The 14,712-nt window shown below is 43.6% G+C and overlaps 1 protein-coding gene across 1 annotated transcript in view; it reads left to right on the top strand.

Moving 5' to 3' along the window:
* Positions 1-14,712, top strand: part of MED14 (mediator complex subunit 14) — a 61,913-nt gene that overhangs the window by 32,917 nt on the left and 14,284 nt on the right. The window contains exons 15-20 of the mRNA XM_048493573.1: positions 1,132-1,266; positions 8,298-8,374; positions 10,748-10,908; positions 11,000-11,146; positions 11,253-11,344; positions 13,434-13,586. Coding sequence (XP_048349530.1) covers positions 1,132-1,266; positions 8,298-8,374; positions 10,748-10,908; positions 11,000-11,146; positions 11,253-11,344; positions 13,434-13,586 — 765 coding nt within the window. The remainder of the gene's footprint in view (positions 1-1,131; positions 1,267-8,297; positions 8,375-10,747; positions 10,909-10,999; positions 11,147-11,252; positions 11,345-13,433; positions 13,587-14,712) is intronic.

Here is a 14,712-nt window from a genome sequence, read left to right on the forward strand (position 1 = left end):
TTTGCTCTCCTAACACTTCAGTAAAGTAAAACTTTGAGCTAATTTGTAAAATCAGAATGTATTCTGAACTTATAAATTTGCTTTTTAAAAAAAGCTTTTTTGTCCATAATAGCTTTCATGCATCAGATCTGGGACGCAGATTTGGACACGTGACTCAGCATATTGTTTACCTTGAGACTGGCATGTGCAAATCTCAGACTCTGGAATGAAGTCATTGCTTTGAGAAACTACCATATTTATTGCATCGAGATGATAATAATCTTTTGAGCCCCATAAATGACATCAAAGCTCTTCTGCGATCCCCCTCCAAGCTAACTGTAGAATGTATTGATTTAGAAGGTGAACTAGAAATGGTCTTGGTGTCTACAATTTTGTTTTCAAAACATAGGAAATTTCAGGGGTTTATTTTCTTCCATGTATAACCTTGGGGCTAAATTTTGGTTTATTGGGGTTATTAAATGTTATATGGGGTTATTAAATTTGGGGTTATTGGGTTTCAGAAAGCAAAAGTTTTACTTCACTCTCCTTGCACACCCCTCCCCCTTCCCCCGCCAGGACCTCAGTGTGATAATAGTGTAATTATTTCAGGGAGATTATTAGCATTAAACCTAAGACCTAGTTTTGGGAAAGTAGTGTAGGTAACCCTGTTAAGCGCTGTTAAACCTCACTGGTTTTCATAGGAAGAACTAAAGTGCGATCCTTTAGCTGGGAGTAAGCTTGGTTGCTGGCAATGGGGCTTGCTTCTGAGTAAACCCTCTAGGGTCATGATTCACCCATTCGAAGCATTGCATGGTTGCTTCACCAAGCTTACTCCCGAGTAACGCGTGCCTTGGTGCCAACTGTTTTTTCTAAACTAAAACCTCAGTATTCAGGTAAAATTGCCATGTTGGCACTTTGCAATAAATAAGTGGGTTTTGGGTTGCGATTTGGGCACTTGGTCTTGAAAAGGTTCGACATCACTGATGTAAGTTGTCCAGAGATCCTTGGAGAAAAGGCAGCTTACGTAGTTCACTCAAAACTGGTGGCTTACATGCTGTATCACCGATGCTCATAGTTTTAAACTTTGAACTGTGATCTTGTTTTGCAGTCAGTGGAACTAGTACCTTACTAAAAGATGTTGCTATTTTCTAGCTGTCTGGTGACCCATGTGCTGTAGAACCCAAGAAACCAAAACGGTCTGGAGAAATCTGTGCCTTCAATAAAGTTCTAGCTCATATTGTAGCAATGTGTGATACAAATATGCCATTTATAGGACTTCGGATGGAAGTAAGTAACACCGATTTCTGTTGATTTGGTTGGATTGGTAATCATTTGATTCCTTTTAATCAGCAGCTTTGCAGATGGGTCCCAGATTTAGGTTCTGCAGCAGTGGAAAAAGTTGCTTGTCCATGAGGGTGTTGACGGGGAATTCTTCACTGCTGGGATTTCTAGTTTGTGTTTCCTGTTCTTGTTGTGTCTGTTGCATATAAGCCTAGAATTTGCTAGAGTGCAAAGAATTTACTGAAAATGAATTGTCACAGGCCAAGAGAGACTGTCGTAGAGAATTGATGAACTGTTTCCTAAACTGCGGTAATAAGTATTACTATAAATATCGTGTCAAGGTCTGTTCCCCCGCTGTGTCTGACAGTGAGGATGATAGCCTGTCATGCTGGTCTTTTGACTCAGCAACACCTAGCTGCAATACCTTATTGGAGGATGAGGACCCAGCTGCGGCCACACCGGCCTCTGATGGCCTTACAGACCTAGGGCCAGCTCAGCCAGCACCCCCAGAACAGGCCCAGAGCTCACCTCTAGCCCCCCCGCCCCCAGCTTGCACTCCTCCTAGTTTCCCTACCCTGCTAGAGCAGCGCTGGCAATCAGCTAGACTGGCTGCTCACAAGATGTGAGTGCTCGCATACTCGGCTCCCTAAGCAAGATGTGAGTGCTCACAGACTTCCCCTGAGGCTTGGCAATTAGTCCTGCATGGATAAAGAGGGCTGGTTGCTGCTTCATGCTTTTGCAGACGGCAACAGCTCACATTGCTGGCTCCCCTCCTCTGAACCTTGTGTTAAACCTGACTTTGTGGACTTTGCTGAACCTTGTGTTAAATCTGACTTTGTGGACTTTGCTGAACCTTGTGTTAAACCTGACCTTATGGACTTTGCTGAACTGGTTTTTGGGAACTGAGCTTGTGTGACCTTTGCAGCACCAACGGAGCGGTGAGCTACTTTGATTATTTTGTATCAGTAAAGCTGTGAGTATTCTCTACACTTTGCCTCGTGCCTCCTTTGTGGCCAGCCCATGACAGATCCATTAGTGGTTAACGTTTCATCAGTTTGTTGGTCATGACCTCACTGAAAAGCCTAGTGACTTGGCAAATAACTTGTGGCATTATCTAGGAATACTTTGAAAACAGCATTGTCCTGAAAATGGGCTGCTGAATGTCAATAATGAAAAAATGTTACAGGAAATGCTAACTTACAGCAGCTGTGGTATTTGCTAGTGACTGTCATTTTATGGGAATACATATGATTAATCTTAGAGGTTATTCCCATTTTATGGGAATATATATGATTAATCTTAGACGTTCATAGCAAACACAATGATGATTTAGTAAAATAATAGTTTTATGAGCAGAAACTGACTTTATCATGTGCAGAAGAAGGTAACCTTTTTACTTTGTAAGCTTCCTCTCCAGACCTGTGCAAGTTGGCTCACAATAATAACACAAAACCAAGCGTACAATAAAAGCAATTATGCAGAAGTAATAGCCAAAACACTTTCCATAATTCTTGACTCCATAAAAGAAAGACAATCTGCCCTGAAGGCAGGGAAGTAAATATAGATTTTTTTAGGGGGGGTTCGGGGGGGCACACCCCCAACCGCCCCTAGGGCATGGCCATGCCTCCCCAAGCCCCGCCCCATGCCTAGCGCTTATAAAAGCAGATCTCCGAAGTCGGGGATGGCAGACTCCCCTGCCCTCCCCTGCCCCTCCCCTCTGGGCAGAGGCATAGAGGGAAAATGGAGCCTGGTGCAAAATCTGAGTTTTGCCCCCCCCCCCCCCCCCCCCGGGCAGCCGCTGTGATGCTGGAATCCACCCCCAAACAGCATCACTTTCAATGATGTTTAAACTAGAGAGCCCAAATTCTCCTTTTAAATCCACCTTAAAGGGAGAATCTGGGGTCCCCAGTTAAAACAACATTGAAAGTGATTCTGTTTTGGGGTGGATTATCCCCCACCCTGAAACAGCATCACTTTCAATGCTTGGCATAGTGATGGTTAAGAGCAGGTGCATTCTAATCTAAAGGAACTGGGTTTGATTCCATGCTCTGCCACTTGACTTGTGGAGGCTTATCTGGGGAATTCAGATTAGCCTGTGCACTCCCACACACGCCAGCTGGGTGACCTTGGGCTAGTCACAGCTTTTGAGACTCTCTCAGCCCCACTCACCTCACAGAGGTATTGTTTGTTGTGAGTGGGAGCAAAAAGAGGCAAGGAGATTCCAAGCTCTTTGGAGTCTCCCTACAGGAGAGAAAGGGGGGATATAAATCCAAACTCTTCTTCTTCTTCTAAACTGAGGACCTCAGATTCTCCCTTTAAATCCATGCCGAAGGGGGTGGATTTAAAAGGAGAATCTGGGGAAATGTGGGGGGTGCCTGCTGTCAGGGGTGCAATAGTTAAGCTAGTAGAACCAAACTTTCAGGGTATCTTTAGGAGTCTCTCCTAATGATATCACCCAGGTTTGGTGAAGTTTGGTTCAGGGGGTCCAAAGTTATGGAACCTCAGAGGTGTAGCCCCATCTCCTATTAGGTCCCATTGGAAAAAATGGGGGATGGGGGCACCCCCTTTGGGAGTCCATAGCTTTGGACTCCCTGGACCAAACTTCACAAAACCTAGGCTGGAGTGAGGTATCCAGACTCCCGAGAGACTCTCCTGATAGTACATCCCAGGTTTGGTGAAGTTTGGTTCAGGATGTCCAAAGTTATGGACCCTCAAAGATTTTGCCTTCATCTTCTATTAGCTCCCATTGGAAACAATAGAGGATGGGTCACCCCCTTTGGGAGTCCATAACTTTGGACCCCCTGAACCAAACCTCACCAAACCTGGGTAGTATCATCAGGAGAGTCCCCCAAACAATCCCTGAAAGTTTGGTGCTGCTAGCCCAAACTATGCGCCCCCTGCAGGCCCAAAGCAAAAAAAGCACTAAAATGTTTTAAAAACCCACAAACGGGTGGGCGGAGCTTCGGACATGAATGGGGGAGGTTCAAACCCAAGAACCCCCCCTTACCTACGTCCATGCCTGAAGGTGTTCTGTTGATGGTAGAGCTGTTAATTAAGGAGAAACAGCAGGAACTGCCTCCAGGCAAAATTTCAAGCGCTTCAAATCCTTCATTGCCAACTCTTAGGCATTTCAGATGGTCTAAATATGACTTGCATGGGAGAAGTTTGCTTTCTTAAAACCTTATTTTACAAAGGAACAAAGTCTGCTTGATGGTTTGTCCATATAGAGGGCCCTTACCTTTATAGAAAACAAGAAGGGAGGTCATTGGCATCTATGCTACATACTTATGCTGAGGACAAATTTTATAGATTTGCATGCAATTGAACTTTTAAATAACCCTAAGCTGACTCAGAAAGTTCTACTGTCCTTCAGGATAGCAAAAATCCCTTTGTTGTTGCTGTCTAGGGAGTCTGAATCAGATGTGCCTATTTCCTCCTACAATTCAATTATTGTGCCCCTTCCGATCCCAAAATCTCAAACGAAAGGAGAGTCTGGCTTAAAGGGGATCCTAAGGAGATGGCCCAACAATATTTAACCTGCCTATTGGTGAAACAAGCCATTTAGAAAATTCAACAGAGGAAGTCTTGCCTCAATCCTTCAGAAACCTGCCTGTGGCTGAACAAATCGCAATTACCAACCGTTTAGGTGAACTCAGAGATAAGTTGCTGGAGTCTTGGGAGGGCAGCTTAAGCCCGGAGCCGCTATAACTGTTGGTCCCCTTGGAGAAACTGATAAATGATCATCATGAAGGGGCTACCCCAGGGGAATCATTATCTCTGCCCCAGGGTTTAAAGATCTCTTTGCCCGTTATTAATCTAAATGTATCTTCAGGCACTGATAATATTGATACAACCAATGCCTTGCAGCATATTAATCAGGAGGACAAAGATAAAATTGATTATGCCCTTACCTCCAAGCCATTATCATCTATACTGGATCACAGTGGATGCATTTTTAGAGCTGGGCAGGATCAGCCCATGGATTGATGCCAACACCAGACAATATAGGTTCCATGCTTAAAATAGTCTCATGGAACATAGCAGGCTGGTCCAGTAAAAGAGTGAACAGTTCCTTTTATCAGTATCTATCATCTTTTGATATTGTTCTCCTATAGGAAACATGGGCTATTGACTTAAATGGTTTTACTGCTTACTGTTTAAAGGCTGCTCATGCCAAAGGCAAAAGTAGACTGAGCGGTGGTCTTGCTATATTAATTTCAGCTTCCTTGAAAGCTCAAGTTGCCAACTTAGGCAGATGTGAACAGATACCCTTTGGTATTTCCTTAAAGATGATTTGTGACAAAATTATTTTACTATACCCGTTTCCACCAAAAGATCCAAGTACGGTCAGTTACCATCTCCAAGCCCCCTCCTGAAACTTCAGTTGATGTTTTTGAGGTGCTGATTTACTTTGTACAGGTTATAAGGGTGTGGCCTGCTTTGATGCTGACTGCCAGACAAAGAAAAGAGCCCTAAGAGGTTCCTATCGGGCATTCAGAATGTCAAAAGTGTGCAGTCAACCCCCATCTTATTGGCAACTTGCAAAAGAATAAAAGAAATTGCTGGCTTATAAAAGACAAGAAGCCAAGGCTAAGGCATGGTCTATGCTCCTAAATTCCACCTGAAATAATGACTAGGCTTCATCAATACATCTTAAATAATGACTAGGTTTCATCAATACCCTAGAAATTTGGTAAAATTCAGATTCGGATTTATTTGGGCATAAAATTATCTGTATGCCCGAATAAGACAAATAACATATTTGGATATACCAGAATATTTGAGTATTCCTGAAAAATTTGGGAATTTTTTGTATTTTGGTTTTTTTTTCCATTTTGGGTTGTAGGGGGGTGCATTTTTAAAGTTAGTGGCACCAAAATCATCCAGAAACACTCCAAATGATACCAACCGAGTTCAGTGAAGTTTGGTTCAGGGGGTTCAAAGTTATGGACCCCCAAAGTGGGTGCCCCATTGTTTCCAATGGGAGTTAACAGGAGATGGGACCCTTTGAGGGTCCATGACTTTGGACCCCCTGAACCAAACTTCACCAAACTCAGGTAGTAGTATCAAGACAGCCTCTGAAATATTGGTGCCACTGGCTTTAAAAATGCAACCCTGACAGGTACCCCAAGAAATTGCCCAAGATTCTCTGCTCTGCAGTTCCTTGGCACCATTGTACCCAATGGGGAATTTCTGTGCAGGCTGCACATTTTTGAAGATAGAGGCACCAGACTTTCAAGGTGGCTCCAGGAGGCCTTCCTGGTAATAGCATGCAGGCTTGGTGAACTTGCTTCTGGGGGTTCAATTTCATGGGCCCCCAAAAGGCTTATTTTGTTTCCCCGTTCCTGTACATGAAGTCTGCTTGGCCGTGTTCTCTCAGAACTCTCTCACCCCCCCCCCCCACAACCCCCAGAAGCAAAGTTCACCAAGCCTGGGTGCTATTACCAGGAGGGCCTCCTGGAGCCACCTTGAAAGTCTGGTGCCTCTATCTTAAAAAATGTGCAGCCTGCTGTTAGGCCCAGCTGGCTCTGTGCTGGAGATTTGTGGGGAGGGATCGAGGGGCAGGGGTTGTTCTGGGTATGGGCATAAAATTTCCTGCAGGGCTGCTCGTGTAAGTCTCCTGAAAGGAACCATCCAACTTTGCTAAAGTTTAGATGGGTGGGCACTCACTCTGAGGGCATCAGGTTCACCTTCAACTAGGTGCCAACAGCATTTGCCCCTCCCAAGCAAACTTTAGCAAAGTTGACTGGTTCCTTTCAGGAGCAAGACACCCCCTCCCCTCCCAAACCCCCTGGGTGGTATGAAACTGTATTAACCGACTGGACCCAGGATGAATATGTCAGTTGCTGAGCAAAGCGAGCTGTACATAAAGTTTATCACTCTGTCCCCTTCCTTTCTAGTCCAACTGGGCTATGATACGGCTCTCAAGTCAGTTAAACCTAGATTATAGGATATCACATCTGCATATCTTTGGATGCACTCCCCCTTCATATACACTCCTTCTTTCTTTAACATCAGTTACACGACGTCTTTCTGCTGTTCAGTTTATCTAAAGAACTTAACATCCTCCCATTATCACTAGCTTTTTACCAGAGTCAGATTAAATGTCTTTCCATTGCCGTCTTCGAAGACAGATATGCTGAGGTCCTGTATCAGTCTAGACTGTGCAGTTGTAACCTTCAGGAACCTGAAACCCTGTTGCACATTATTTTAACATGCAGTTGCTATGTATGTAAGGGACATAGGTTGACTTTCATTATTCACAAGGTTAAGTGTAGATTCTGTACAGCCTTGCATGAAGTTCTTATTAGAGGATAAGAATTCTCGTATCACCTTGATGGTAGGTGCTTAGGTGATTGTTGGACACTAATTGTTTTTAATGTTTAAATATTTGTGGGTTTATTATCACTTTATTTGGTTGTGTGGGCTAACTTGATATTTGGTTTTGTATTTTTGTACGTGTCTATTGACCACAAAGTTCTTAAATAAACATTACAAGAGATTTGTAATTATAACAAAATATTATAACAAAAATTATAACAATAATTATAACAGACAATCCCAAGTCAATAATAAAAATATACCAATAAAAACATCTAATACAAGCATGCCAGAAAAAAGTGCAACATTCATAAGTCTAAAATGATATTGATAAAACAGTCACCAGGCTAGGGGCAGACCATACAGTAGCTTAAAAAAGGAGAAACCCTTTAGTGAAAAGTCTGCGGAAAGAAAAATGTTTTAGTCTGGCGCTTAAAGGAGAGTACAGTAGGTGCTAAGTGAGTCTCAAGAGGGGAAACAGCATTTCAAAATGGGTGCCACCATTGCCCTCTCTCTGGTCACCACTCCTTTACTTCTATAGGTGGGAGTGCAGACAGCACAGCTTGAGAAGAGGCTCTCAGTATTCACTGTCACTTACTTCAGAAGACTTATGTGGACCACTTGTAGCCAGATACTGCTTAGCAGAGACCTTTATTTTGCTATGAGATTAAAACAGCAACCCAGAATATTCTCTCAGTGTGGTTTTTCTTCCCTAGTTATCCAGTATGGAGATTCCACATCAAGGACTCCAAGTTGAAGCAGATGGCTTCAGTCATGCTGTTCGTTTGTTAAAGTAAGTCTGCACTTTTCTTACATAACTGCAGTGTTCAATGAGTGTATTTAGTATGCAACATACCATAGAATTAAAACTTTAGAACTGTTTTTAAGCATGGATATTACCTGAATCCCTGAGTGAAGCACAAGACTGCCGAGCTTTGGCATTCATTTGTATAATGAGTTCAGTGAAGCTCTGTTATTAACCAGTAGGACTCGGGGTTGACTGGGAAGCCAAAATGGCCTTATTACCATGGCCCCCTCATTTGATGGAAGAGACGCTGAAGAGAGAGGTGCCAGTGCTGTGCTTCTCCTTACCAGCCACGCTGCACTCATCAGCACAAGGATGTTCCTTTCTGGCATGCCACTGGGAGCAGGGCTGGGACTGGCCCCAGAGCAGGAACCCACCAAGATTTTTGGCCCCATTCAAAGGAGTGGGAATCCGCTCATGGAAGTGGCATGTGGTCACACCGGGGATTTGCCCTCGCCGGCCACACCGGTGGCTGCTGCAGCCCTCCTCAGTGCTGGGATGCGACGCTGGATGGCATGCCAGTATCCCAAGGCCCCTGCCCCTGCTGCCGGCATAGCAGGGGCAGGCTGCGGTGACCCTCCCAGCCTTTGCCAGCATTATGCTGACTGCCTGGGCCTCAGACTTGCTCCTCAACCTAATTGGGGCTTCTTGAGGGCGGGGAGGCCCTTTTACTGTTCAAGCCTCCCCCGGCTGCAAGGAAGCCTCCATGGGAGTGATGGGGCGGTTTCACCATGGTCCGCCACTGAGTTTGGATGGGTCTGCCCACCTGGCAAAGTTGCAGGCCCATCCGCCCCTGTAGGAGTTGTCAAAAGAAAAGAAGAAGAGAAGGGAAGTTGGGATTTATAGCCCCCCCCCCCCCTTCTCTCCTATAAGGATACTTAAAGGGGCTTACAGATTCCTTTCCCTTCCTCTCACCACAACCTACATCTTGTGAGGTAGGTGGGGCTGACAGAGTTCTGAAGAACTGTGACTAGCCCAGGGGTCTGCAACCTGCAGCTTTCCAGATGTTCATGGACTACAGATCCCATCAGCCAATTGACCATGCTGGCAGGGGCTGATGGGAATTGTAGTCCATGATCATCTGGAGAGCCACAGGTTGCAGACCCCTGGACTAGCCCAAGGTAGCCAGCAGGAATGGAGGACTGGGGAAACAAATCTGATTCACCAGATAGGTCTCCCATTCATGTGGAGGAGTTTTGAATCAAACCTGGTTCTCCAAATTAGAGTCCACCTGCTGTTAACCATTGCACTGTTCTGACTCTCTTGGAAGAGGCTAACAAGAACCTATTTCTCATATTACATTAATCTAAACCCAGAGTTTCTTTTTGTAATTTCATGGTTTCTGTGACTTTTAAAAGAACCTTCCAGGTAAAAGGGTATGAACCCCAAATGCCCCTGTATCTCCTAGATCTAAGAATTCTGTGTTCTGAAACTAACAAATGATGCTACGGCAGGACGGGGTGGGGTGGGGACAAATGCCCCAGGTGCAAGCATGGTGGGGTGGAGAATCGCTCCCCCCACCCCTCCCCTCAGGCCACCCCTGCGGCCCGGAGCAGCCTCCATGGCCCGAAGCAGTCCACACAGACCGGAGCAGGCTGCTCTTTTAACTTTTTGAGGTAAGTGAGGCGGGCGTTATTTTTCCCTGGGCACCAGTTCCCCCTTTACGGCACTGGATGCTAGTTACCTGAATAAAAGCTAGTTTGCTGAGTTATTGTCACTTAGGTTGTTTAACTTTGGATTTCATGCCAGATTGTACAATTCTTAAATTTCACCCAAGAATGAAATTGATCCTGAAAGGGAATTGGGTAATGGTGTATTATATTAATTTGAACACTCTTTGTGTTTTGTCTCCTAACTTTTGATTAATTTTTATCTGCCAAAAAGCCCATGATGAATACCATAGCTACATAACAATATTCTGCTTCTTTCAAGTCACAAGCCATAACGTCATCCTCCTCTTTCTACAGTGATTTTTTAATTGTCAAATTACAGCTGACTTTTGGCAACTCTGTAAGGTTTTCAAGGCAGGAGCTGTTCAGAGTTGATTCGCCACAGCTTGCCTCTGTACTATGACCCTGGTACTTCTTGGATGTCTTCCATCCTAGCTAGGTCTGAACCTCTTAGCTTTGGAGATCTGACAAGATCAGGCTGGTTTGGGCTATCCAGGTCAGAACTCTACAGATAAACTGAAAAAAACTGAAAGAGGGCACATGTTGGCCTTCTGTGTTTTTCAGCTCCTTTCAGATTTTCTTCCCAGGACATTTCATTGTATAAGAGAAGTATCTGTCTGAAAATGTTGAATGTTCTATTCTGTGTTGCAAGCATGATACAGTGGTGGTAAACTTTCTTCTTATTCAACAGAATTCCACCATGTAAAGGTACAAGTGAGGAAACGCAGAAGTCCCTGGACCGCTCCCTTCTTGATTGCACTTTCCGATTGCAAGGCAGAAATAATCGCACTTGGGTAGCTGAACTAGTATTTGCAAATTGTCCGCTTATTAGTACCTCTTCCAGGGAGCAAGGTTAGTTTCACAGTTTTCTTTCATATTTCCTACTTTCTGCTTATGTCTTCTGTGTGTCAGAATAATGTGATCCTTCTGCTTAATCTTTTAGGCCCAACTCGACATGTATACCTGACTTATGAAAGTCAATTGTCTGAACCAGTTGGTGGCCGAAAAGTAGTTGAGATGTTCCTCAATGACTGGAACAGCATTGCTCGATTATACGAATGTGTATTGGAGTTTGCACGCTCCTTGCCAGGTATAAAGATGTTTTCCTTTATTCTTGCATTTTTGTATACACTCTAATAAAACAATGGCCTTCTTTTTGCATTTACCTTTTCTCCCCCTTGTTTTCACTTGTGAAGAAATACCCAGCCACCTAAATATTTTCTCAGAGGTCCGTATCTACAATTATCGGAAGTTAATTCTTTGCTATGGAACTACGAAGGGAAGTTCTGTAAGTACTACTTTGGCTATGAATGTTGTTACGTTTTGTGCTGTTTCTGTGCTATGGTTTCTTACTAGAAGTGACCATTCACTAGTCTTTCTTCTTTTCCTTAATGGTACTGGACATTGAAGAGCTATCTGAAATCTCCTTGTAAATTGTTGGAATATTATTTGCAAAATAATGCTCTAACTTTAGCACTCTGGGTACTTGGTTAAATTTGTTCACCTCTTAATCTGTAATGTTGATATTGGGTCAGAAGCAGTTGAAAAGGTATTGTACCTTCGATACCTTAGAGTTAATATGTATGTTAAACTCTCCCCAAACATGCTGTGAATGATGGGACTTCATATTGATTTACATTGAAAAGGAGTGTAGTACAAGAATTGAATGTTGTACGGATATAAAAATAGGTTTGAATTCTCTTGGTATTCCACTGCCTGAAGAGGGAGGAGGGGTTGATCTTGCTCCTTTCCCCTTTTCTCCACAGCCCATTGACTCACATGGGTTTTTGACTATGTGGGTCTCCTGCTTCTCACTGAGGCTTTGTCAGAGGTCACAGGAGGTTGCTGGGGAATAGGGAAGGAAGGGAAAGGAAAGACCAGTTTCCACCAGCAGAACATAAAGCAGGTATTCCAAGGTTCAGACCCTATTTTTGCCATTTTCTAGAAGTTACTGCAGCTGTTTCAAAAACAACTGTGTAACTGCTTCAACCAAAGCAATGTTTTCATAAATCAAAGGTAAAAGCAGGCAAAGGAAAACCACAAACATAGGCTGTTTCTCTTTCCTGTTTAAATCAGCCTACACTGGGAAATACTGTCAGGGGTTTGTCTGACTTCAAGATACAGGTTATATCCCCTACCTGATTTCAGTACATAGGACTTGACAGTACCAGAGGGGTGGTAATGGAGAATTCCTCTCTGCCTGGGATGCCACTAGATTGTGGAATAATGTTAATTAACATTACTGTCTATTCTTTCCCTTCTTTTCTGGGTGTCGAGCAGTGCTAGTTGGCAGTTGCCCTCTCTTGCATACTAGATTTCTCAGAATATTAATCAGCTAGACAGGTGGGATTATCAACCTATCAATACAGGCAATAATTAGCCATACTTTTTGTGAGATGAACAGCAGATGGGCAAGAAATGCTGTGACAGTTATGGTGATGGAAAGGGGCACTGGTGTCCCTGTGGAAAGAAGAATAGGGAAAAAATGTACTCCTCTAAATAGAAAGTACCATTTACAGCCTAAAGGGGAAACATGCTAACTCTTTGATGTGTTAACACCTCTTGTTTGTGGAGTTCACTTTCAGGTGGGCTTGAGCCCCGGGGCCTGGCACGCAGATTGTCTGAGGCCCTAGGAGTTCACCTGGGGAGGTGTCTGAAAAGGGGAGCTGTTCCTTTGGGGCCTTTTGTAAAGATAGTCATTGTATTTATGGTGGTTGTTTAGAGGGGCACACTTCTATGCATTTTCTATGAAAGATGATAGAGAGGAATTATGCTTCTAGGGACATGTACAGTAGGGTACCATACAACCTGCAAATATCAGGTACTCCAAGGATTGTTAAATAACTAGCCCGTAACTTTTCTTTATTTTGCTAGCTCTACCTAGAACCTGTCTTGTAGCTACCCTGAATTTGTCTTCTAGAAATAACGTTGTTTAAAGTGTCTGCATACTTAGTCACCATCTTGACATTTGCACACTAAAGAAATACAACCCTGTGGTTTCAACCTCAGGTGACATCAGTAGAAAGGGGCAGATTTTTACCAGGAGTAGAGGCACACCATCAGAAAGTAGGGGCAAGAACTAAATTTCTGCCCCATCTTCCTGAATGGGCTGGGAGCTGTCTGGGAAAGGCTGGGAATAGAGTATTCATACAGTTATGTGGTGGTAAGGTGATCCCATAAGAATACTGCTTTCATTTAAAATGTTCTAATGAATCTGTTTCTTCCAGATACATTCCTTTTTGTTTTATGGTTATTGGATTCTCTGGATATTCTCAATATAGACTTTCTTTTTTAAATTGTGTGGTAATATGTACCAAGTATTACGAAAGGGTTGTTTTCTTTGGCTTTGGCTTTCTAAAACTTTTTTATATTTATAGATCAGCATACAGTGGAATTCTGCACATCAGAAGTTCCACATATCACTGGGAACAGTTGGACCAAACTCAGGATGTAGTAACTGTCATAATACTATCCTACATCAGCTCCAGGAAATGTTCAATAAATCACCAAATGTAGTCCAGCTATTACAAGTATGTCTGTATTTATTTTTTTCAGAAAAGTTATATGCTGCCTCTTGAGAGGAGACTTACAAAATAAAAACAAATACAGTAAAATCCTAAGAAACAATACAAATTATCAACATTAAAACAAGACAGAACTTGACATGAAAACAATATTAATGGCTTAATCCAGAAGTAGAGGGGCGAATCTACTTGTAGAGGTGACGAGGACCCATGTCAGCGGATTTGTCTTCCTCAGGACACTTAACCTGGCAAAGAGGAAATATGCTAGTGGGTGGATGCCACAGCCCTCTGGCATGCCCAGATGTGGTGCTGGGTGTCAGGTCAGCACTCCTGCACCCCTGTCAGTACAGTGGGGGCATGCCATAAGCATGCCGAGGGGTCGAGCCAACATTATTTAGCTTCCACCTTGGGTTTCCAGCCAGTTGCGCTGTGCCGCAGGGCCTTGCACTTACACATCCCTTTTGAGTGGCATAAGTCCATTAAGCTTTTTGGAGGACTTTCTGGTGGTAGCAGTGGGGTTGGCTTTTCTGCCTCCTTATGTTGTCAGAAAGCCCTGTGGAGACAGCAGGGCAGCCCAGTAGCGTTGCCATCCCTGACTAGAGGCTCTGGATTGGGCTGTAAGCTGTCTAAAATGATATCCATGAAGCAGCCCTTTGATTGCAGCAATTTTAAAATAAATCCTCTAATGAAAATGGAATATTTCAGTTGGAATCCTGGGTAAAGAAAAATGTTTTAACAGATATTTAATTAAGTGCCAGGCAATCTGCAATGGTGAGGGAATTCCACAGTCAATGACTTGAATCCAATGGAGGATTTATATGGACAGGAAGGAAGATTTTTTACTCATTTACTACTGCAGCTGCAGACCTTAGACTTCCCTCTCATGCTGTTCCTGGGGGTTTGCCCCTTCTATCCTTGGACAAGTGGACCCAAGCCAAGATGCCACCACAGATAAAGCCCTGTTTCTTATTGCCATTCACCTTTTATCTGCAGGGGCACAAAGAACAGGGTTTGGGCAGAGGATCTTAACTGGTGGTAGTAGGAGGGGACACAGTTCTTCAAATACTGTGGCCCCAAGTTGATTAGAGTCTTCAAGGGAAGAAGCAATGGTCTGAATTGCACCTAAAAACTA

This window comes from Sphaerodactylus townsendi, linkage group LG04 (genome assembly GCF_021028975.2).
Source record: "Sphaerodactylus townsendi isolate TG3544 linkage group LG04, MPM_Stown_v2.3, whole genome shotgun sequence".
NCBI classification, from domain to species: domain Eukaryota; kingdom Metazoa; phylum Chordata; class Lepidosauria; order Squamata; family Sphaerodactylidae; genus Sphaerodactylus; species Sphaerodactylus townsendi.